General features: G+C 47.9%; 1 protein-coding gene across 3 annotated transcripts in view; it reads right to left on the bottom strand.

Moving 5' to 3' along the window:
• The window catches only part of Chst15 (carbohydrate sulfotransferase 15), an 80,374-nt gene that overhangs the window by 12,780 nt on the left and 42,700 nt on the right, over positions 1-24,894 (bottom strand). For all 3 annotated transcript variants that reach the window (XM_052196828.1, XM_052196835.1, XM_052196843.1), the window contains exons 2-5: positions 20,682-21,675; positions 19,558-19,897; positions 17,240-17,386; positions 12,883-13,039 (exon numbers count right to left, since the gene is read on the bottom strand). In XM_052196828.1, coding sequence (XP_052052788.1) covers positions 12,883-13,039; positions 17,240-17,386; positions 19,558-19,897; positions 20,682-21,227 — 1,190 coding nt within the window. In that variant the 5' untranslated portion in view covers positions 21,228-21,675. The remainder of the gene's footprint in view (positions 1-12,882; positions 13,040-17,239; positions 17,387-19,557; positions 19,898-20,681; positions 21,676-24,894) is intronic.

The following is a 24,894-nucleotide window of genomic DNA, read 5'->3' as shown; positions in this document are numbered from 1 at the left end:
AATGGTACAGACCTGTGACCCCAGCACTCAGGAATGCTGAGGAAGAAAGATCTTGAGTTCAAAGACAACCTAACCACGTAGTGGGTTCAAGGTCAGCTTTGACTACATATCTAGACCCCTGGATGGGAAGGAGAGGAGAGAAGACGGAAGGGAAGAAAAGGGGCCTGCAGGGGAGGTGGGGGAGGGAAAATTCATGGGGGGAAATTAGCTCCTTCAACTAAATACATCTGTTGAAGTTTGGTTGTAGACATTGCTAAGCTGGTTTGGCTGTAACCCACCCCTACTCCCAAACCGTGGCCACCTCCTGATCCTCTGACAGTGAGCCTCCTAGCCTAGCCGACATCTAGCTAGCCTGCTGAGGGAAGAATCCTGGTGCCACCGTTTAGCCAGGCTCTCCCTTACCCTCCATGTTCCCTGTTATTCCGCTCTTAGCCCGGCTTCTTGCATATAAACTCCCACTTCGTGCTATATTCCAAGCTCAGCTCGATCACTCTCCTCTGCAGCAGAACCCATCACAGCAGTTCCTACACCTCTGGCAACAGCCGGAAATGAAGTCTGTCTGAATGTTTCAGCAGATGTTGCGATAATTTCTTCACTTTGAGAACTCCTGGGACGTGTTTCCTACTCCATTTCTGCTTGCAGAGGGAGTAAAAATTACCCCCTTCCAGCTTTGTTTTGCCAGATGTTTCTCTTCCCACTCCTCCTGCAAACACCTGCCCATAAGCGGCTCCCCCAGCTCCGTAGGGGTCCCTTCACAAAGCCCTAGCTGTCACTTCCCACCAAGGGTGATGCTGGGCTGGGCTGGGCTGGGCTGGGCTGGGCTGGGCTGGGCTGGGCTGCTGTCAGGTGGCCTCTGCCCTCTCCCCCAGTTCTGTGCTCTCCAGTCCCCTGCATCTGCAGCTTGATGCATCTCTTTCCAGCCAGTCTCCTCATCCTTGTGTCTCGAGGAGTGGGATATCTGCACTGAGTATCACCCCATATTTCCACGTCCCCTGAGCTACATGCATGCCACAGAGGCCATGGTCCCTGCCGGGCCGGCTGCAGAGCATGTTTGCTATCCTCACCCCAGACAACACCATTTCATAGGGATCTTATTTAGCTCACCCCTACCTGGCACAGTGCCCCTGAGTGTTCTTTTAGGATGTCTTAGGGTGTCTGGGGTTACTCAGAGGTTGCCTAAAATCAGGACACAGGTTGAAAGAGTGCCTCTTATTCCAGGTTGGCCAGGCTAGCATTTCAAAAGAATTTCAAAAGCCGTCTTGCTGGCCCAATAGATAAAAGTAACTGCCACCTAGCCCTGGGACCCATGTCATGGGTAAGAGGTCCCTGCGCACAGATAAGTGCTGGAGAAGCCAGGAAAGCTAAACAGTCTCCTCAGATAAAGGAGGTTTACCTGCCTTCCACCCAAGTGCTCAGAAAGGCTGTAGTTTTCAACATGGCAGTCCTTTACTATCTGTCAGACCAGGCTTTCCCAGAATCCCTCAGCATATTCTATTTGTTTATCCGAGAACCTTGCCCATCCTGACACCCACAGGTAATAAGTTTATTTACCTCAATCCTTCTTCTTCGACCCTTATCTTGAGCATTGTTTCTAAGTCAACAGCACCCATCTTTCAGGAAGAAGTCATATGCACTTTGTAAAAAGTTTCAATATAAATACATCTTAAGTTTTGTGTACACAGGGAACTGAGTTAATTCTCATCAGGAAACTTTTTTTCCCCAAAATTGTGCTGTGCTTAAATATGGCTAAACTATAGCGTCTGGTGTCAGACTCCATAAGTTTGAATCAGTGATGGCTGACTAGAGTCTCTCTTGCCTCTCCTCAGATTGTTCCGCTGCTGGAACTAGAGCTCGCAGGGACCCCCACAGGACCCACCTGGTAGATGGAGAGAACCAACTCTGGAAAGTTATCCTATTACCTTCACACGAACACTTTGGCATGTGAGTGTGCATGCATACATACACAACCACAATACCAATTAAAAAAAAAAACCAAAACATTATTTTCAAAACAGCTCGCCTCCTGATGTTCCACGTTTCATGAGCTGTGAGCAGATTAACCCCCAGAGTTCATATATCTACCCAAGTTAAACCAACGCTGGTGGCCCTAGCACCAGATGAACTATTATACTTGAATGAGAACATGCCCTGCAAGGCACTCAGTCACAACTAGTAATCACATTTGCATGGACCTCGGCACACAGGTCAGTCACACGGGCTGGGAATCTGTGTGATGGGGTACCCTCCCTGCTTCACGTGTATCCTAGCATCTCTGGCAATCAACAGTATGGCTCAACCCAAGAAACTGTGCCAGAGGAAATTATAGCCACAGCTGTTCCGACTCTCAGCCAGCCCTGCATGTAATCCGCCCAAGCCTGACCCTTACTCGGGATGCCCATGGAGTACCCACATAACTACCCACATAAACTCCCTCAGAAAAACACAGTCATTGGCCCAAAATTCCCTTCTGACATTTTTCCCCCAATGGTAATAACAATTCTTAGAGGCACTGATTCATAAATAAAACAAAAGTAATTGAAGCTTGTTTCAATTCTTAATTTAAAAAAAAAATGCCTGCTGATTTCATGAAGTTCTTCAGAGATGGGAAAGCAGTCTCCGGGGAAGCACTGGGATGTGTTCAATATTCCATCTTACCTACACCCCACCTGGGCAAGGTTATGGGGTACCCACAGCCTTGCATGTTTGGGGTACCCAGAGGCAAACTCGTGTATACTAACTACCTTTTAACCTTTTAAAGTAGTGGAGGCAACTTTCAGGGCAAGGTAAAAGGAGATTTCTGGAGCAGAGATTGGACTCTGGTAGCCAATTACAGAATACCAAAGATCACTGAAAGCCATCAGAAACTACAAGCCTGGGCCAGACAGATCCAGACCCAGCAGAGGGTACAAACCCCGTGACATCCTGATTTCTTATTCCAGTCTCCATACCAGGATAGAAAAATAATGCCTGTTGCTTTAAGCCACTGAGTGTGGGGGTGATTTATTGGAGCAGCCCTAGAAAAGCCATGCAGTCCCTAACCCAAGGAAGGCGAAGGGGTCATCTGATTCAGTACCACTCTCCTCCAGAGACCCTGAACGTCAGTCCCAAATGTACAGAAAGGACTGGCCATGAGGTCACATTTCTATAAGGAAACAAGGAGGTGGGCTCATGGTCAGGCAGGAGCTGAGTCCTCTGAGGAATAAAGACAATGCATCAGCAAGGCTGATGACCATGGCGGAGTGTGAGCTGCTTGGATGGTTAAAGCACCTCGGAAAATGACAGCAAACATCAAGAATAGGTATCTAGGGGGCTGGAGAGATGGCTCAGCGGTTAAGAGCACCAACTGCTCTTCCAAAGGTCATGAGTTCAAATCCCAGCATCCACATGGTGGCTCACAACCATCTGTAAGGAGATCTGACACCCTATTCTGGTGTCTGAAGACAGCTACAGTGTGCTTATATATAATAAATAAATAAATATTTTAAAAAAAAACTTTAAAAAAAAAAAAGAATAGGTATCTAGTACGCACGGGAGTGTGGCAACACAGAATGGAAGGACACGGACCTAAATACTCAGAGTTCTGGCTTTAACATCGCTAGCACTGTGGTGACATAGAAGGCAGAGCAGTATGAATCATCACAGGACTGTAGGGACACCAATACCACCTGAGGGTGCACTCACACAAACAGCAGCAAAAGTCTGGGGAAGGCACAGGAAAGTGACAGGCAATCTGACACCTATAGGGACACCCAAAGCTCCCAGTGTCTGCCAGATGGTACAGGCAAGGACCTGTATCCGCAGGGAAATTAAGACTCGTTAAAATGGTTGCTCTTCTGAGCCCCTGAAGGGCTGACCAGTGGGTGGGAAGCTCGGCTTCACAAAAGGAGAATTTTCTCCAGGAGGGCAGAGGTTCCAACAGCCTAGACTGGAAGGGATGAGGGGTTTACTATAGCAAGCAGGACAGGGGGCCTGAAAGCCTCTGTATCAGGGCTGCCCAGCCCCCTTCCGCGATCCACCTCATCATCTCTCGGTCTCAAACCATTCTGAACAGATGGGTGTTACATTTGGCCAAGACTGTTTCCAACGGCAATTCCAAATATAAGCCCGAGAACATTCCAGGCCTTCTGTGCCGTGGTTATTTTAGATGCCTGCTGGTGCAGATCTGTAACCGTGGGCCTGTGTGACGGCCCAGCCATGCCTTGTCAGCTCTGTGGAGAAACCCCAGAGAGGTGGTAGAAGGGTGTGTTTGTGGGGAAAAGAGGGTTCCTCTTAAAATTATCACATATTCCCACAGAGACAGACAACGCCTTATCACATAATACCTGGGTGGGTATCTCAGTGCAGTGCTGCTCAGTTAAGGGTCTGCTCTGAGTTAGCACAGTTGGAGGTCAACATACTGATGGCAGTTAAAAAGGATCTGGGGCTGGGGTGTGGCTCAGTGTCTGAGCACTTGGTTGGCTTCTTTATATAAGACTCTGTTCTACAGACTCCACAGTTGGGGCAGTGGGGGTGAGGTGGGGTGGGGTGGGGGGAGTAAAGCAATTGTTAATCCCTGGGCTTTGTAAAGGCCAAATTAGGTTATTCCCAGAAATCCATTCCAATTTGAGCCTGCAAACCTGCTCATGAGGGACTTGCAAGAGGCTCCAGGCTAGATATAGCTCACAGGTTCTCATTCTGTCCCCACAACCACCCCATGAGACCCACAACCCTATCACAGGAAACTAGAGTTAAGATAGGTTCAGAGACTCTCTCTAGGTCACACATCCCAGAAACAAACAGAGGTCTGGCCAACCTCAAAGCCCACAAGCCCTACAGCCTTGTAGACTTAGGGTAGGAGACGAGCCAGTGGCTAACCAAGGTGGACGCCAGCCATTTGAGTCAATGGTTCGAGGATATTGTTTAATGTCTCTATCACTTTAGGTACATGATGATTTAAAAAAAAAAACAAAGAATAATAAATCACAGGAGACTGGTATAAAAATCACAACAAGCGACCAAGCTACAGACACGATGGCTCAAGGACCGGCGCTGCTCATCATCAAAATAAGCCAGTGTGTTACAGCATGGCACACTGCTAATCTACAAAAATGACAACAGCAACAAATGGGTGTTCTGGAGCCCAGCATACACGGGCACATGCTGTGGTCACTTATCACCCGGACAGGCTAATGGTGCTTGCATCGTTCCGTAACCGTCAGCACGGTTTGTTCCTAATGACAACGGGCCTCTTCATCACCCTCCCCTCCATATGGGTACTCTGCAAACGCAGGCCCCAGCTCACTTGTTTGGTGAAGCCTCTCTCTACAGCAGCAGCAGCTTTCTCTTTTCACAGTGGTTTTGCTCCTAACCTTTTAATAGGCAGACACAATCACGCACTATAGGACTCAGTGGACGAGTCAGCATAAAGTTACACAAACATCAACATGATCTGATTCCAGAACATGCTTGATACCCAGTGAGCAGCGACTGATTTTTAGCAGGAAGGGTCATGTCAAAAGTCCAGCTCACAGGCACACACCAAATACAGTCTTCAGTGTCAGGTTCAAATGCCAAAGTACAATGTTCTCCGCTTCACCTGGGAGGGAATGTTCCTTCCAGTGGCTGCTCCATGCTTGACTTCTCAGAGTTATTTTTTGGGAACAGGTTCAAGATCAACACTAGTATAGTGGCCATTGGGCGTACTACCTCCTCGTGAGCTGGCTTCCCTCAGAACTCTGTTTCCTCTCTCAACTCCACGACCACTGCCACACACACCCCACCAACCTGACATTCTCTCGTGTTAATGACTGCATTTCTTCACCCAAGAACCCATGAAAGGTAGACGCACTTGTATCTTCCAAATAACTCTTCACCCCTATCTCCCAGTGTCATAGTCATGTGAAGGTCATATTAAATGGGACACAGAGATGGACACCAGAGCAGCTGGCCTCAGTCCCCATTTGCCAGCATCCATATTCTAATCATAATCAATGCCAGACTCTGATATGGTGCATCAAAAATCATTATAGATATCTTTCCTACAAGGGGAAAAAAATACCCTGGCCATTTTATGTAACTTCAAAGAAGCTCTTCGGTCTTCCAGAATTACAAACCGTGACTATTCATCAAGAGTTATGATGAGATAGGCCAGGCCAGGCTGGGCTGGAGAAACATCTAGGGTTACTTTAGGCCAGACAGGTGACACAAAGAACACACATGTTATCCAGTTAAGAACATCTAGGTAAGAGATGCACCATATCTAAATGATACAAGGCTCCTTATTGGCTGGGACACTGAAGAGGGGGTTCCTTTCCCCACCCACCATGGGGTCAGAGGTTTCTTGAGCAGAGGTGGGTTTTGTGTCTACCTCTGCATCTTCCAGTGTGTCTATCACATCAGAGTTCATGGAATGGGGACAAATCCTCTGGTGACATTACAAGAATTCCTGGCATCGCTGTGACCCAGAGCTTACACAAGACCTCTCATTACTACCCATTTGTGATCCTGCTGGCAGACAGAGTTTCTGCATAGGTGTCAAACATGGAGAACTCAAGCTTGGAGCAGCCACTGTAAGGAAATTTCCCTCCCAGGTGAAGCCTGGTATCTGAGCCTGACATTGAAGGCTGTGATTTGGTGTGTGCCTGTGAGCTGGATTGAGTGACTTCTGACATGACCCTTCCTATCAAAATCAGGAGGCTCCAAGACAGCCTAGGTCTGAGGTTTAGGACCCCTATTTTGAATGAGTGGCTACCATGCCAGAGTTAGTCAATGGTTGACATGCACTAACCTTTCCTACAACACAGCACTGGAATCATGTGTGACAAGTCTGCACAGTCCCCCAAACGACAGAGAGTCCATTCCCAGATGCCAGCCCACCAGTACACCCACCCATTCCCATCTCAGCAGGTAGAGAAATGCTTTTCCTGCCCCACAGTGCTTCCTCCACTGCCCCCACTGAATTGCCGTTTGCAAACAGTCTCTGTGGGAATCCCCGTACATGTACCCTCAAAATAAAGTTTGGAAGCTGAAGGATTCAAGTCCCAAAGTCTGTCTTCCAATAACAAGTGATAGCCCCTCATCTGGTGGTCGCCCCCGACAGTCTTCACACAGCATCCCAACAAAGACACGGGCTGTGCTATGGCATGGCTGCTGCAAATGGCTCTTCTCTCCTCAGTGGTCTGAAGCCAATGCTCCCAGGCCAGGAGAGGCCGAGATGGGAGGAAGGTTTTAGCAGCAAGTCATCCCTACCTCAGATCAAAGATCTGCATCCACAGTCACTGGGAGGCTTCCCTGGGCCAGCCCCTTCCCTAGTTGAGACTTTGCTCTCTTGGATGCTAAACAGGGGAGCAAGGCCGCCGTTCTAGGCTTGGTCCCCCATCTCATCTTTACTGATGGCACAAAATTTGCAAAGCCAGAAATCGCTCCTCCTTTCTTAATACACACACACACACACACACACACACACACAGACACAGACACACACACACTTCACCTGATGTACCTCATCCACAAAGAATTCACATCCAATGGCTAATGGATGAGAACTTCCCCAACCAGGGACAATGCTGAAGATGATCACAGCCTCCGCCCCTCCCCACCACCAAACAAACCATGAAGTCAGCTGATGCCACTGTGGGATGCATCAGGGACCCACCCTTGCTTTACCTGTCCTGTCTTCACACTCCTCGAAGAGTGGTTTGCTGAATCCGGTTTCATACAATGGCAGCTTCCAGTTTCCCTGCTAGGAAGGAGCCACCATAGGGGAGAAATCCTTGGCTCTGTGAGACCCAGGTGTGACGGCTACTTACTTATCACAAAGAGGTAAGGAACAGGAGAGCCATCCACCTCATGTGTGTGTCTATCACACACACACACACACACCCTCACCCGCTGACAAAGCCCGGGTGAGACAAGATCTGAGCGGGATGTGTCTCAGCACTCAGGTGAGCAGGGGCACCAACCTCACATCAGCCTGTGCTCACACTTCCACTAGCCATGGACTCAACAAAGCAGATGGGTGGCTTCGCGATGGCTTCACGTCACAGGCACAAAGTGACTCCAGTGCATGGAGGGTGCTCAGTAACATTTGGTGAGTGAATGTTATGCATACACATTTAATTAAATAACAGCCCACTTCCCCCATTTCACTGATGAGGAAATACACAGATAGCTTAAGTTACTTGCCTCCAGAGGCAAAGCCTTGACTGGCAGGGCTAGAATCTGGAGGCAAGCTGCTTTGGGTATCCAGGAGGGGTCCCTATGGCACACCGTAAGCTTGCACATCTGTATACACACTCAGTGGTAGAAGCTGCTCTCTGCCTGCGTACCTCTGCATATTCTGCAGACTACAGGGACTCAGTCAAGCCTACATGCCTATCCAAATGCTTGGCCTCCCTGTTACTGCCTGCTCCCCGAGAGCATGAACAGTTACAAAGGAATGGGCACTCCATCTAACGCCTCCTTCCCTTCCTAGTCCATATGTAGATGAATTACTTACCCAGTCCAGAGGGTCGCTAAAAAGTCAGTTTATATAAGCAGATGAAGAACACAGCTCTCCAGACTTCAAGGCCCAAGGGATTAGGGTCAAGATGGAAGTCTACTTAATTGAGTCCAGCCTTGCTTCCCTGTAGACCCATCATCATGAAATATGGAGAGCAATCTTCTCTGGATGGTCAGTTCTGGGCATGGCGCTATGACTACACAGAATTAAAAACAAAACTGCAGACATATAAAAGCCTTAATAGATGGTACACACGGCCTCTCTCCTAACGTCCCTTGAACAGAAGAAGAATGTGACAGGGGCACGGGAGTCGACATCTTCCTCATGAGCCATGCCTCAGAGGGACTGGGGGAGCAGCCCTGAGTGAGAAAGCAAGCTTTTCTCACAAACAAGAGAGAAAAGAGTGGTTCATTCCGGGGAAGGATTAAGTGAAGGAATTTCTGCTAGTCTGTTGATGGCTTCTTTTGAATTAAGTGGACAATTTAGCCTAGGAATCCATTAGCTCTAAATTGTTGCAGTCTCTTACAGAGAGACTTAGACCATGAATTCAAGGCCTGCCTCTGCCATTCGAACCTCCCCCTACCCGCAAGATTTCTTCATTATTCCTCTGTCTTTCCCCAGGGTGGGGGTCGGATTTACTGCCTCTGTCTTCCACTGGGAACTTAAAAGTCATTAGGATTAGCCTTCTCCAATCCCAGCACATTCAACCCCTCTGCCTTCAATCAGTTAACAGAAACAAAAGCTAACTGAGAATCTGAAACTACAAACTGGCCCCTCCTCCACCCCAGCTGACTAGTAGAATTAAAGGAACAATTTGGACCAATCCAACAGGCGTGGATCAGCCCAGGGAATCTCCCATCTGCAGAAGGCAAAGCCAGGGAAAAGCTAAAGTAAGCCAAAAAGACCCAGGAGCCAGTTTCACTAATGGGGACATGGGCTCTGGTGTTTGTTTCTCCCAGAGTAGCCTAAAGACACAATGTTTATCATTCTTTCCGGCTGAGATAGGAAAGGAGCTGAACTGGCCACTCCAGATAGGCCATGAGCTGTGGGTTTCAAAAGTCGAACTCCCCACAGTTGCATAAGTTTGGTAATGTTTAAGAAGTAGCAAACAGCTGCTGCTCTCACTAACTCACAGCACTGAGCATGCACGTGACAGCCTCCTGCAGGCGCTGGAGCTGACTCAAGTTATTCTTCTCTGTGCTACAGGGCGAGGCGGGTGCGGTACCAGGTTTCCAAGCACCAGGTGGGAAATAAGCACCTAGGAGACAGGCTGGACCAGGGGATTTGTCTGTGGCACACAAAAATATGGCACCTGTATTGGGATGACACACTGGCAATTGATCACAATTGATCACAACTGATCTGCTAGCCAACCCCTCCCTTGCTGCTTTGATGGCATCATTAGCTATGGTGGAAAAGCCTACTAGCCAGGGATTGAGGGACACCTCCAGCTGAGTCAGAAAAGAACAGAGGCCTGTGCTCCACCAACCCTGAAGAAGCCCAGTTCTGCCACAACCATGTGAGTGTGGGACCTAATCAGCCTCCCTCCCAAGTCTCTGGATAAGACCCCAACATTAACACACACCTCAACCCTGAAGCAAAAAGCTCAGTGATGAAGCCACTGGTCCCCAGAAACCCTGAGGCAGGAGGAGTTGTGACACGTTGGAGCAGCTTGTCACATTGCTAGCTACCTAACACTGCAGGTCACCCACCTAACACAGGCCTTCTAGGCATCCCACTCCATGCTCCAGAATTATCAAACCAGTCACGACACAGCCGATACCTGCATCCCTGGACCAATATCGCTATCGTAGCTTGCTACTCAACAGCTGAGCACCCAGCAGAGCACCTAGCATGCAGCCAGGGCTCAGTAAGTGCTTTCACTGATGACGTATTTGTGCTAAGCTGAGGACCAAAAAAGATGAAAGCTTTCACCTTCAGTTTCTGGCAGAGGTCATTTGATCCTTAAAAAAAAAGCAAGAAGGAAACTCAGAGCAAGCCAGTCCAACTTCCTGTAGGGTGATGGTCCACAGCCAGCCAGGAAAGCAGGCAGAGCCGGTCCTACTTCCTGCCACGAGTCTGAGCCTAGCTAGTATGGCTGTCCTGATATTCTAGGGCTCAATGTCCTGGCACTTCTGTTCTCAGAGCTGGAAGTACAATACTAGGAAAAGACACTATGGGCTCAGTCTCCAGCAAGAAGATATATGTCTCTAACTGTGATATCTTCTCTACTTAAGGTGGTTTTCTCCTTGGATTACCCTCTATCCTGGCCTAATGGCAAACTCTTAGCCATCCTTTAAAACCTAACCCAGGAACAGCTTATCCAGTTGAGGGGTCCTCGGCGCTTGTAACTTTCTCCTCTCTCTCCCCTTTAGTGGTAGGACTGTGACAAACAGTGGCAACACATCTGTCTCTCCAGCCAGCCTGGGAGTTCCAGTGGACAGGTACTGGGGCTGGTATACACAGAATCCAGTCAGACAACTCAGTGCTTGCCGAAGCCTCACTTCTCAGGCTTTGAAACTGGGCACTATCTGACCTTGCTCAGACCTAAGCAGCAGGAAGAACAGTAGGGAGGTGTGTAGTGATCAGAAAGAATGTTCTACCAGGGAATTTGAGCTGAGGTAGCATGAGGGATGGAGGAGAGAAGCAGCTGTCAAAATACCTCACTGGGTGGTGAGGGTCAGTTTCCTCAAGCCTGTCTCTTGCAGAGTTATACAATCCTGTCCACAGGAATGTACCCCAGCCAGGCTGTTCTAGGCCAGAAGAACCCAGCCCACTCCATGAGGAGAGGGTCAGCTTCCTGCCTAGAAGAGAAAGAAAACATGGCCGCCTTGGAAACAACATGAATTGGTTGCCCCTTGGTGTGGACCCAGGAGACTGGTCTGGAGAGATGGTTCTCTGTCCAGTAATCTAAAGAAGAGCTGGAGCTCTTCTGGAGCCTTGGGAGGACTAGGAAGCCAGGCTCAGCAAATGGGAAAGGCAAGCCTATGCTCTTGGGCAGCCATGAGAGAAGCTAGACTACATATTTACAAGACTCAAGGATGCACACACACAGCACATGCACGTATCTGATGGGAAAGACGTCTGGAAGGATATACAAGAACATATAACTAATAGTTCTGTGCATGGGAGGTCACACGTTGGCCACTTCCTTTATACCTTCTGATATTATACTTCCTTTACACCTTTACAACAAGCACAGCAATTGTCACAGTCGGGCCCAGGAAACCCTGCCGTCTAAAGAAGAAATCAAATGGGCATGTCCTAGGGCTGTGGTAACAAAGTGCTACACAGTACCGTCACATGACAGGAAGCTCTTCATCCATCACTCAGGAAGCTAGATTTGTGAAATGTAGGTGTTAACAGGGTTGGCTTCTTCTGAGGTTCCACGCCTCTATCCGAGCTTTCAATAAATGCGCCAATCCTTGGCGTACCTTGGCTTGTGGCCACATCTTTCAGTCTCTTGACACACACTAAATCCCTTAATTCATCTGTGAAGGCCTAATATTCAGATAAAGCTACCAGGACCCAGGGTTTCAGCATATCTTATTTGGAGCAGGGCTCATAGTTCAACCCATAGAAAAACATGGAAAATGAGGATCAATGGGCTATAGGCATTGTCTGTGAGTGTCAGGTAGCTATCAGAGTCTGAAGTGATTACATTGGATTGTATGGCTTGGGAGAATAAATGGGAAAGAGATGTGGACAAGACAGAGAGGAAGCTGAGCTGTTCTGACCTAGGCTGGCCATCTTGAGTGGAGACCCTTCGTTCCTGGTGTGACAGTATGTGGAGGGCACAGCAGACTAAGTGACATAAATGACCTGGCAGTTTCCTGCACACATGACATCACTACCCTTTCCTGCACACATGACATCACTACCCTAGTACTGTCTGTTCAACTGCACCAGCCCTGCCTCATTCAGACCTGGGCAAGCCCCACCTTATCAGACGCAGAGCAATATGTCAGTCACAGACGCCTTCTTTGGTTTCCAGGGTACATGTTCAGAGTTGAGGGAGACCCACCAACTGAAGAATCAAGGAATTCTGGGAGTCAGAGCACACAGAGAATCCCAACACGGCTGACACTAAGGATATCCCCAAAACCTAACAGCACTTGTATCCTTCATCACTTGGCTAGATCCCCCCCCCCCCCCAGAGGCTAACACCCACAGACCACAGTTAAAACTGCTGGGAGAGTAGACCACAATTTGTTTAAATGCAGTCAGGACTGCCCTAAGAATAACATTTATGTAAGAAGCAGCAGTAACATCACAACCTATGCTTGTTTATTATTTTTCTTAAACAGGCAAAGCTTATCTGCAAAGAGATGGAAGCACTGTGCTCCAAAAAAACCCCTTCATTTCACCAAAACTGCAAAACATGGCACCCCCGACTGGCTCACCTCTCCACAGGGTCCCTGAGCATAACAATGAGCTTGGCTTCAGGCTGAAAGGCGTGGATGAAGTCTTGGGTCAGGAAAGGAGGCTCGCCGTCTGTGCTGTTGTCATAGAAGAAGGTCCAGGCATTGTTATCCCACATTGTTGAGGCGCTGGCCTCTCCTGCAAACAGACACAGAGCAGATGCTGGGCCATAGAGTTTGAGCTCCCACTGTGAGCCAGAGGCCAAGCCTGACTCCTGTGCCTAGCTCTTAAATAGCCATGACCCGCAAGCCTATCAGCCATTGTTGGCAGATGGGACTCTGGGGTCTGATAAAAGGACAACTGGTCCCCACCCCTGCTGGAGACACCCCCACCCCCCAGCTTCTTGCCTCAGAAGGAACAAAAATACAACCTTTATTAACACATAGGACTTTAATTTCACAATATTTAGCTTTGCTGTCAGCTCATAGCTCTGTGGCATTTTAAGGGCCCACTGAGAATCTACTAGAAAGTTTCCTTCAAAATGTGTCAGGAAGAGAAAAGAGTCATTTGGGGAAGCTGACCCTCAATGGAAATCTGGATGTAATTCATATCTATCTTTCCTTGGAAACCATAACACTTAGTCGCAGGCACAATCTCTAGGACCAAATGAGAGGAAGGCTTTGCCAGAAGCCCAGGGGGTCTCAGCCGCAGCCCCTGCTTCCACAAATGGCCAGCTGTCCACTGCCCATACCTCACCCTCTGCTCTTTATACAGCTAGTATTTCATGCTGGGTGGATGAACAGGCCCAACACTGTTTAATCAGAGTCTGCACCAACAGGAGGACAGAAACGTGAAGTATGGCTTTGGGAGAGAGGTGAGGCCAAGACACAGACTTAAACAACACACTCTTGGATAATTGAACTTGTTGTTGTTGTTGCTGCTGCTGCTGCTGCTGCTGCTGCTGTGTATGTGTAGGAGGGTGGGGGAATGACATCTGTATCCCTATGTGCACATATATGTGTACCCGATTATAAAGACAGGAATGTCTTTATAAGGGAACAAGGAATTTATTGCTCAATCTTTTCTCCCCTTTGTTTTATTAGATATATTCTTTATTTACATTTCAAATGATTTCCCCTTTCCTGTTCCCCTCCCTGAAAGTCCCATAAGCCATCTCCCCTCACCCTGTTCCCCAATCAACCCCTTCTTGTTCCCTGTCCTGGTATTCCCCTACACTGCTGCATTGAGCCTTTCCAGGATCCCCAGGGGCCTTTCCTCCCTTTAATGTCTAACAAGGCCATCCTCTGCTACCTATGCATCTAGAGCCATGGGTAACTCCATGTGTACTATCTGGTTGATATTTTTGACCCTGAGTGCTCAATCCTTTTGAATCAGGGTCTCTTACCAAGTACAGAACTTGCCAATTGCCTAGACAGGCTTTCCAGCAAGCCCTGGCATGCCTCTGTCTCTACTTCCCCAACACCGGGATTATAGAAGCCTATCGCCATGCCCAGCTTTCCCATGGTGCTAGAAATCCAAACTCAGGCCCTCATGCTTGTATAACAAGGGCTTGCAAATAAGTCATCTTCATAGCCAAAATCTCTTGTTTTGTTTTGTGACTGTCTGCAGAAACATACAAGGAAAGGGACTCCAGGAATCCAGGCACAGGACTACTGTCTCCCACCCTTCCATGCCACTACCCCAGCGCAGCCCCCCAGGATGAACAATCCAGTCAGCTCTACACTTGATTTCTGGACACAGACCATGTACCACATCTCAGTACCACTCATTCAGGGACAGTCTGAGCTAAATGAGCCTTCCTAGTCAGTGTAAGCACATAATAGTCATGTGTGAAGACGATGGGCCCTATATCTTCTGCTTGGTTTCTGATCATGTCAGGTGACCACTTCCATTCCAGCCCTCTTTCCTTAGGGTTATTTGTTTGTTTGCTTGTTTGTTTGTTTAAACATAACAAAGAGAGAAAAGACAAGTCAATCAGACATCCTTTGGCAAATCTGCTCCAGATGAAGTAGGCATTGTGAACTGTAAGTAGAGTGTCTGAAAAAAAATACCACAAATTCTGTCAGATCTCAAAAGGGAGCTGCTTCTAGAACCAAGCAGGCATTGGTCTATCTTCTCCTCACCTCACTGTCCACCCAGCTTTCATTTATTTGATGTCTAATTCCAGTCTCCACGTTGTCTGGGCAGCGGGGACAGATGAGGGAAGCAAGACCGGCACACACTGCCTCCTCTAAGAGGGCATCAGAAATTCCAGAAGCCATCAGCTACCAAGTGAGTGGACAGAAACAAGGAACCTTGCGGGTAGAGCAGGACTTTTCAGCCTCCCCAGCCACACAGAACCCGGCTGCCTCAGTCCTGAGCCCCTGACTATCTCTCCTGTCAGCTGAGAGGATGGACCTCCTCTGACCAATGGTCTATCACCCAAGGTGATGTGACCTTTTGACCTCTGCCAAGGCCTTCATCAGGAAGCAGATCTGAAAAGGGCTGAGTCACATCCCAGGGCTGGGGGGAGAAGCAGGGTCCTGACCTGTTCCAATCATCCCATCTTACAGACCTGTAGGCCACATGAAATACAAAGGCCTAAATTATCACATGGCACAGGGCTGGCTGGTGACACAAGCAGAGCCAGCTGCTAGCTTGTCATCTGCTTCTCCACACTGCCTGTCACACCAAGAGGTTCTCATAAGGCACAGCACCAAGCCCGGCTTGGAGTAAATATCAGCATGGCATTTTTATTTCTTGTTCTTTTTGAAATATAGCTGTGACTATAATTAGGAACCCAAACGAAGGCTTTCCTCTCTCATTCATTTTCTAAGTCTGTTTCTTGGCTTTGTGGAGAATATTTTTAGCTCTTTCATAGATCCTGAGATTTCCCCAGAGGCATATGGTATGGGAGTCTCAGAAAAATATTAATTAGACTTATTAAATGGGGTATTTGCACCCCTGAGTTTGAAATTAAAAAAAAAAAACAAACCTAACAGCCAATTCATACTGTAGGGAGGGTAGGCAGAATACATTCCCACTGGATCCCAGAGATTTTTACTTATGAATTTACAATAAAAAAAAATTGATCCACTGATCACTCTGGGCTTTGGCAAAAGCCAGAATCTCCTCAGAGTCAGGCACAGGGTCCTCAGCCAAGCGGCTGGTCACAATCCATCCTATTCACAGAGAGAGTCATTGGATTTAGAGAATCAAAATGTAATGGATCCAGGAACACAAAATAGATCATTGCCTCGGGGAACGAATTTAAGTGAAATGTATGATTCAATTTCTCCTTTTCAGAAGGCGTTGGAGATAAATGCCTCATCCCAAGCTGAATCTGATGAAGTGTTCTTTCGGGTGAAATGAGTCTAACATCCAAAGCCCAGTCAAGCCTGGAGATGGCAATGCCTCACTGTGTGCTGTCATTTGCTGAGGGGAGCTTCAGGTATGCTCACATTTTTAAAAATGCAAAGGAGGCAGGGAGGGTACCGTGAAGAACAAATATGCTGATTCGATTAGCTGAAGTAATCATTCATTGTGTGTATATCAAAACATGCATATCTAAATAGAAACAACTAAATTTTTGAGATGGGGGTTGTGTGTGTGTGTGTGTGTGTGTGTGTGTGTGTGTGTCTGTCTGTCTGTCTGTCTGTCCTTGGCTGTCCTGAAACTCATTCAGTAGACCAGGCTGCCCTCAAACTCAAGAGATCTGTCTGCCTCTGCCTCCCAAGTGCTGGGATCAAAGGCGTGCAAAGCTGCTACCACCACCTAGCTTACTTTTTTTTTTTTTTTTTTTTTTGGTTTTCCAAGACAAGATAGACGTTTGCTTCATTTGTTCGGCTTTGCTTGGTTTGGTTTTGTTGAGCCAGGGTCTTGCTAATGAGCCCAAGCAAGCCGCAAACTCAAGATTCTCCTGCCTCAGGGTCCGGAGCACATGCTGCTTTGAATGTCCAAAGGCTCTCGGGTTACCCAGAGACTCCATCCCAGGCGGTGCAGAGCTCTGCTGAGGGAAAGCTACCTCCTTCCTGCAGCCCTGGCATCCAATCAGCAACTCATGAGGAAGCTAATTTCAGTCAGGGCATCGTGAGAGGAGGGGAAGCACACCTGCCTAATTTAAGGAAAAACAAAGAAATGGCAACTCTCTTCAAAAGCCATTTCAGCCATCCTCGAGTCTGCACAGAGCAAGCAAGCTCATTAGATGTGTCTGCTTCATAGTAACAGTATAAATGGTGTGACTGTTTTACCTGAGGCTAACAGTGACAGCCACAGGGAGAAGGGACTCACCTGCAAACACTCTGCAGATGAGGCAGAGCTGACCCCAGAACATGGACCAGGACCCTAAAGAGTCTGCTTCTGCCAGCTCCCCTGAAGCTACCCAGAAGCCATACCTACCGATAATGATCTTATTCATCGTGCTGGGCTGCTCTGCAGAGGCAGCCTGCAGTCCTTGATGGATCTGGTGTGCCGCCAAGTCAAAGAGATCCAGGTAATCTTCCACAGGGTAGCGGTCTCGCAGACCGTCCCTCAGGCGGACAATTCCTACAGGAACAGAGAAGCAAGCTACTGAAGACAGCATAGATAGGATAGGGACTTCCCAAGGCAAGTCCAGAGAAGGATGGAAAGGCCAAGGGGACCTAATGTTAGCAGTGAAAGGCTTGATGCAGGTAAGATTCTGGAGGGGGCCCATGGCTGTGGGATGGAGAGCTGTCTGTCAATGCCTGCCTGCTTCAACATGTACATGCCTCTCAGGGAGAAAGACACTAACTACCACTGCCACTGGGTAGGGTCCGCATAAAAGATGCCACACCTACTCAAGAGGTAGAAAAGAGATACATGGAGGGCTAGAGTTGAGAACTGCTCAACATTTTCACAAAGAGAGTAAAACAAGAACTCAATGGTGGCACCTAGGATTTGGTAGTGTGCCAAATATGGAGGACGAAAGGAAGGCAGCAAGGAACCAGCATCCTGTCACCTCCAAGGTGGTGCCCAACGGGTGCTCTATAGGGATGCACTCCATCAAGCAGCAGTGGTGAACTGATGTCGTCGGTTCCCTCCATGGACACAGACTCTGCCACAAGCCACACACTCCTGAGACTTGCTCCCTGCCTTAAAATAGCTCATAAACATCTCAAAACATATGCTGACCAGCACCACAGCTACCAAAGTTACTGCAAAATAGCACACGAACAGTTCTGGACAAAATAACAAGCGATTCAAGGTGACATTGCACATTAGCATCAGAGGCGTGCCCTGTCCTTCCCTCTTTCCTGGCAGGAGAAAGCTGCTTCTCTTTAGAGAAAAACTGGACACAGCGGGAAAGCATGTGTTACATACGTCGAATGTGTTAGACCTTGGCTGCTGTAACCTGCCTGCTTCAGCACACACATGTAGTCCCAGAATGAGGATCGAAAGGATGATATTGAACATTTGTCAGGAATAGTTAGTCTAAAGAAAAAACGTCTAAGAGTCTCTTCTAGTGACCTGCATCCTTTTATGTGGAAACTGCCTTCCTGGCCCGCCCAAACTTTGGCAGACAACAGGCCATGTATCACCCATTAGCTTCAGTGACCAAATGTCTCCTGGCAGAATGAAAAGGTTAAGGGCAGGAAACAGTGACCGAGGGCCACAGGGTGCCTGGAGCTGGGTGGAACAGAAACCAGCCTGCAAGGAGGGGCAGGGCGGGCAGGGCTCACAGTGAACCTTGTTGACCAGGGGTGAACACATCCCCACTGCATTACAAACACATGAGGCAGGTCATACAGCCGAGGCCTGAATGGTGTGGTAGCTTCAGTAAAACAGCCCTAGACTGGCTGCCAGCTGCCCCAGTCCCTGGCATATATTGATCTGTATTCTTTATCCTTTGATCACAGGTGTTTTCTGTAATCCCCAGTAAATTCTTTCCGACTAGCAAGAGCCCTTGTTGGTACAAGGAATTCTCTGGCAACTCTAAGGTTGTGCGTTAAAGTTCTTCAGGACAACTAAAAGAGCTAGGGATATAACTCTCAATGTTCTCTCTCTCTCTCTCTCTCTCTCTCTCTCTCTCTCTCTCTCTCTCTCTCTCTCTCTCCACCAGAAGTTTCCATTCTGCACCTTCCCCTTGCCCTGCACACAGCTAGCATTCAACCAGTGCTCACCAAGTGGGTCTTTGCCTATGAACCGCTGCTTTGGTTTGAGGGTATGCCCCAGAGGCTCATGGCACTGTAAGCTTGGTCAGGCTGGTACCCAGGGTGGGACGCTGAGGGTCATGGAACCCCTTAAAAAGCAGGGCACAATGGAAAGTGATTAGAGGACGGGAGCGCTGCCTGGGAAGAGCTTAGTGCTGTTCTTCTGCAGCGACCTTGTTCCTGTGGGTTATTATAAAGCCAGGCCCCGCCGTGAGCTTGGCCTCTGCTACATGTGGCTAGTCACCTTTTCCTTCTCTGCCATCTTGTGACGCAGCCAACAGCCTCTCACCAGGACATCAACAACAGACTTTTTGGAACCTTTAGCCCCTAGAATCATGAACTAAATAAACACTGGTGTTTTGCTGTTATACTACAAAACAGAGTAATAACATAGCTGTCTAATGGCAGGTGTCACGCCTCTGAATCTCAATATATCATCTCTCCAATCTTACCCTGCCTTTCTCCACAGACTCTCACACAGTGCCCTCACCAGCCAAAATATGCATCCACAGAATGACTGGGAAAAGCAGGAGAGCCAACACTCACCAAAGCGCTTCCGGGTCCACCAGTGGGGCTCCTTGATGGCTGAGAATTTCACTTCCGGATGCAGCCGAAGTCGGTCATAGAGGTCAGTGGTTCCACACTTGGGCTGCCCAATGATGTAGAAGTGGGGCAGGCAGCGCAGGCGGAAGTGCTTGCCACGCACGTGGGACAGGTGGCCCCAGAAAGCCTTTCGCAGCGTGTCAAAGGTAGAGCGGAACCGCTTGGAATAGAGCACGTAGGAATTGGTCAGGTAGGGGTCTGTGGTGTTTCTGCCGGAGAATTCCTCGTACCAACAAGGGCTCTTGCTAGTCGGAAGGAATTTACTGGGGATTACAGAAAACATCTGCAATCAAAGGAAAAAGAAGACAGACACAAGAGAAGACAGCAATGAGCAGAGACATTCTAAACTAGGAGTGGTGACCCACGCCTGTAATCCCTGCACTTGGGAGGAAGAGGCAGGGGGGTCTCTGTGAGTTCAAGGCCAGCATGGTCTACAGAGTGAGTTCCAGGACAGGTTAGGCTATAGAGAGAGACTCTGTCTCAAATGACAACAGCAACACAATCTAAATGAAGGGGCTAGAGAGGTAGCTCAGTAGTTAATAGTGTATACTGCTCTTCCACAAGATCAGATGTGTTCCCTGCACCCACGTCAGGCAGCTCACAACCACTTGGAACTCCAGCTCCAGGGGATGAGGCTTCCATCTGGCTTCCAAGGGCAACTGCTCTCACAGGCACATACCCCTACATAGGCATACATACATACATATGGCTAAAAATAAATCTTAAAAAAAAAAAAGAAAACAAAAAACCCTAAGTACCGGTGATCTACAAAAGCAACTTGAACCACCATGACCCCACTCCAGATAAGAAGGGCCCCATGGGCAGTGATGAGGAGGGATCATCTTTAAACATCTCTAAAGCCATTTGGGACAGCAAATTCCCTCCCTGGCATTTCCACAGCATGAGCACACCATGCTTTCTCATCCCGGAGGTTGCCGAATTATTCTTGCAGCAAGACATCCAGGAAATGCCTGTCATGTTCCACCTGTGTTCCCAAAGATGGTGGTAAGGAAGGAAGCATTCATTCTTTAGAAGTCAATCATCAAGACAGACAGGAGGCTACTCACGTGTAGCTCTTGTCTCTTGAGATCTTGTAAGTCCGGGAGCTGCCTGGTTGTGAACTCAATCCTGGCAGCGATGCTGTCGATAACCAGTTTAATGCTCGGATAGTCCTTGACATAGGAGATGTTATTTGCAGAAGGCTGGTAGTGGTGCTCTTTCACATCACTGGGGCTCTCATTGTCCGTCACACTGGGGTTGCTGGGAAAGCCCCCATAATGGAAGGGAGAGGAGATCAGAAGTTCCTGATGAGCTCCAGAAAGGATGTACGAAGCCATCACCAGGGTCATTATTACCAATCCAAAGACCAGGCTACATCGCTTCCCCTTCCTGAAGCGCAAAAACCCACCCCAGTTTTCATGGCCCTCCGTCCTCACTTCGAGAACAGCAAGCAAGTTCATCTGTTTGCTGTCCACACGAAACAGAATCTTGTTTTCTCCTTTGCAAGTGGGGCACGCCTGATGACTGTGATGGGGGCCTCCTTGGCAGGCAACTTGCTGTGTGTGTGTGTCTTCGGGGAACAGCTGGATGCAGCAATTAATGCAGTGCCTCATGGTAGAGTCCTTGCACAGCTGGCTTAGAGAGCCATGAGCCAGCCCTCGAGGAGTCTGCTGAGAAACTTTAAGGGTATCCCGTGATGTCAGAAGAGAGTAGGAAGGCACGAGCAACAGGTATGAATAAGGAAGAGAACAGACAGCAATTCACTAGAGAACGAGGCACGCTCTTTGGTTCGGATACGAAGGGCAACACACTAGAGCAAATTCTAATAGTCTGTTCTGTACCGCCATGCAACAATGAAGTGACCACAGATTTGGAGGTGACTCTGCTCGTGCTTCAGGTTTTTCCCATGGCACCAAAGAAAGTTGGAATGGCATCAGTAGAGAGCGTGGAGCCACACTGGAGATGAGAAGACATTATGGGTTCCTCGTTGACAGGTGGACTGGCATGCCTTCAGAATATTTCCTCTTCTCGGGGAGCAGATTCGTACTAATGGTAGGTGACCTAAACATAAAGAAAGATGAGTTTTGTTGCAATCTGTGGTAATTACGATAGCAAAGGAGTTGCTTCCAGAGGAAACCAGGTGCTTATCTCCCTCTTCCGCCTCTCCATTTCAGTCACACTTACTTGTTCATAAACAGGTCACAGATCCTATAAGATAAAAGGAGGTATTTGGGGTCTTTGTACTTGGGTTTGGGGTCCCTGTTCTGTCACCAAATGTGACCCCCCAACACCAGCCTTTGTATAACCCAAGTACCCTCCAGGGCCTCTGCTTTCACATATCTGAGCTATGGCATCCCAGAGTCTTAAGATTATATAACTACAGTCAGATTCATGAACAGTCAGTATCTTAGTTAGGTTTCTGCTGCTATGTTAAAATACCATGACCAAAAGCAACTTGGGGAGGCAAGGATTATTTCGTCTCACACTTCCACATCACAGTCCCTCACTGAAAAGAAGTCAGGGCAGGAAGTCAAGGCAGGAACCTGGAGGACTGAAGCAGAGACCATGGAGAAACACTGCGTACCTGCCTGTTCCTCATGGCTTGCTCAGCCTGCTTTCTTACAGAACCCAGGGCCAAGAGCTGAGGAGTGGTGCCACCCACAATGAGCTGGGCTTTGTCAGAAACTCCTCTAAAGACAAGCCTGCAGGCCAATCTGATGGAAGAGTTTCTCAGTTGAGGTTTCTCTTCCCACATAACTTTAGCTTTTGTCCAGCGGAAGGAAGGAAGGAAGGAAGGAAGGAAGGAAGGAAGGAAGGAAGGAAGGAAGGAAGGAAGGAAGGAAGGAAGGAAGGAAGGAAAGACAGAAAGAAACAAGGAGGAAACAAAGAGAACCAAGACCATCAATGACTTCGAGTTTGAGAGATGAATCAAAGCACCATTTTTTAACTCAGTGCAAAGTCTGAAGAGCAATAAGGAGGGTGATGGGAAGTGGGAGGGAAGCCCCGGGACCCAGGCTGTCTCTTCACAGCTTCTGCCATCCCTCAGCTACAGCTTAGGAAGCAAAAGTTAATGAAAATTTAGCAACAATGAAATGATTCTCTTCTTCAGTCAAGTGTATCACATTTGAAAAAAAAAAAAAACAAACCGTCTGCCTTTAAGTTATTAAGCAATTAAAGGCGATGTACAATATCCCCCGAGCCACGGGACGCCACAGACCCTGAACTCATTTCTCACTTTCCTCATCCCTGGAAAGACACGATTCTTAAAAATCCATTAACATAATGCCATGGCTCCAAAATGCATTTTTTTTCCCAAATGACACTTCTTTGGGGATGTCATTAAAGGGAAATGGATGAACTAATGAAAGAGCGTGACATGGTTTCTAGCTGCCACAAACACACAACCATGGGTGGTGTGACCTTAAGCTCATCAACCTGTCTGAGTTCAAATTTCCTCAAGGACCAGTAAAACTAGAATAAGAACAGTACTTCTCTGTAACTTTTCTTAAGACACAGAATTAATGCATGTAAAGGGTTTTCATAGGCCTGACATGTGTTTAATGACCCAGGAAATGGACACACCACAGACAACAGCGTCATCGCTGGCCACATTACAATCTTTCATTGTTGGTGAGTTCTAAAAGCATGTGATATGAAGTTCCAGAAGAGAGACCCTAAGCTAGATTCTTTTTCCTTAGGTTGACAATTAATTACCCAAGGGTGGTGGACTCCCATCCCACCGTCCTCATATACACCTCAAACAACTCTCTGCCCTCAGAGAAGTGGCCTTAACTAAGCCTTTATTACACACTCTATATATTGGCCAGAGATCTAAAGTCACAACCGTATGGTACGGTAGAAACCTTCCTGTCATTTGGATCGGAAACCCATGTTTTCTTGAAATACACTGGCAAAGAATTAGCCAAGTGGTGCTTCTTCCACCCACAAAGTAATCTGCACACTGCCAACATTTGTACTTAAATATGTTGAGGACAGGTGCACTGGATAAATTCAATACAGTTCATTACAGCGGCATTTTGTGGATCAGTCAGATAAGAATGAACTTTGTGAATCCACAGCCGAGGATATAATGAACACAAGTTGCATTGTACAGGACTGGGAGACGGATGTCTTGGCGGCTAAAGCATCTGTTACATAAGCATGACGACCTGAGTTCAGATCTCCGGTACCCAGAAGTACCCTAACTCACTTTGTTTTCTGGAAGAAATGAGGCAGAGGCGGAATTGCCAGACGTTTGTGGGCTAGTTAGCCTAGTATATGTAGCAGTGAACAAGAAAGACTCTGCCTCAAAGAAGGTAGGAGACCAGTACTGGCATTTGAGATCATCTGATCTCCACATATGTACAATTATATGTACCCAAGACTCACACACACACACACACACACACATATACACACACACACACACACAGAGAGAGAGAGAGAGAGAGAGAGAGAGAGAGATTTTTACAGAGTTGTTGAAGGAATTATCACTAAACCCAGGAGGCCAGATTGAGAAGTGCTGGTCTGAGGGCTAAGAGTCAGGCAGAGCCTGGGACAGCGGGAGAAGCAGGCTTGAGGCACATGGAGGAGACTCGCTGGGACCAAGCTGGGTCTCTCTCCTCCCTGAGGGCAGCTTGTGGAGCATGCCAGGAGTCTCTGCTTCCAGCTTGCTCCATCACCCCTGACCCACTACAAACAATTCTTCCAAATTAAAGAAACAAAAGGGCACAATCCCCGCCCCCCTGGAAAACTCCACCCCTGAAGCAAGAAAACACGTTTTTTTAAAATCCACTTGTCAAAGACAAGGCCAAGGTGGAGTTAGGATGAGGCTCCAGGCAGGTACCCAGCAGGAGGGTGCTCACACCCTTCTGTCTTACTGTTAGTTATTTTTGTTTTTGTTTTTGTTTTCTTAAGAATGAATGGGGGGGACAAGGACTTCGAAAGCCACAGAAAAATAATGTACAACATCTGAACCCAACAGAATGGGCAGAACATTCCTAGACAAGAGCTAAGCTATCTTATTTCAAGCAAAGTAAATAAACCCTGGGACTGGGGAAGGCTGACACTCTTAATGGGAGTGGATGGGATGGAAGACAGGCTCAAACACGCCCAGCATTCCTCTACATAGCAGTTGTGCCTCCAGTTAGACAAACCACTCCAAGATGGGTTTTTTACTCATTTAAAAAAAAAAAAGGATACTTCAAAATCCCTCTAATGCAGTGTGTCCTCACTTCATTTCATTCATTCATTCATTCACTAGTTCAGCACATACTTTCT

Source organism: Apodemus sylvaticus, chromosome 1 (genome assembly GCF_947179515.1).
Source record: "Apodemus sylvaticus chromosome 1, mApoSyl1.1, whole genome shotgun sequence".
Lineage (NCBI taxonomy): Eukaryota > Metazoa > Chordata > Mammalia > Rodentia > Muridae > Apodemus > Apodemus sylvaticus.
The sequence above is the reverse complement of the archived record's forward strand: the minus strand, read 5'-3'. Positions and strand labels throughout refer to the sequence as shown.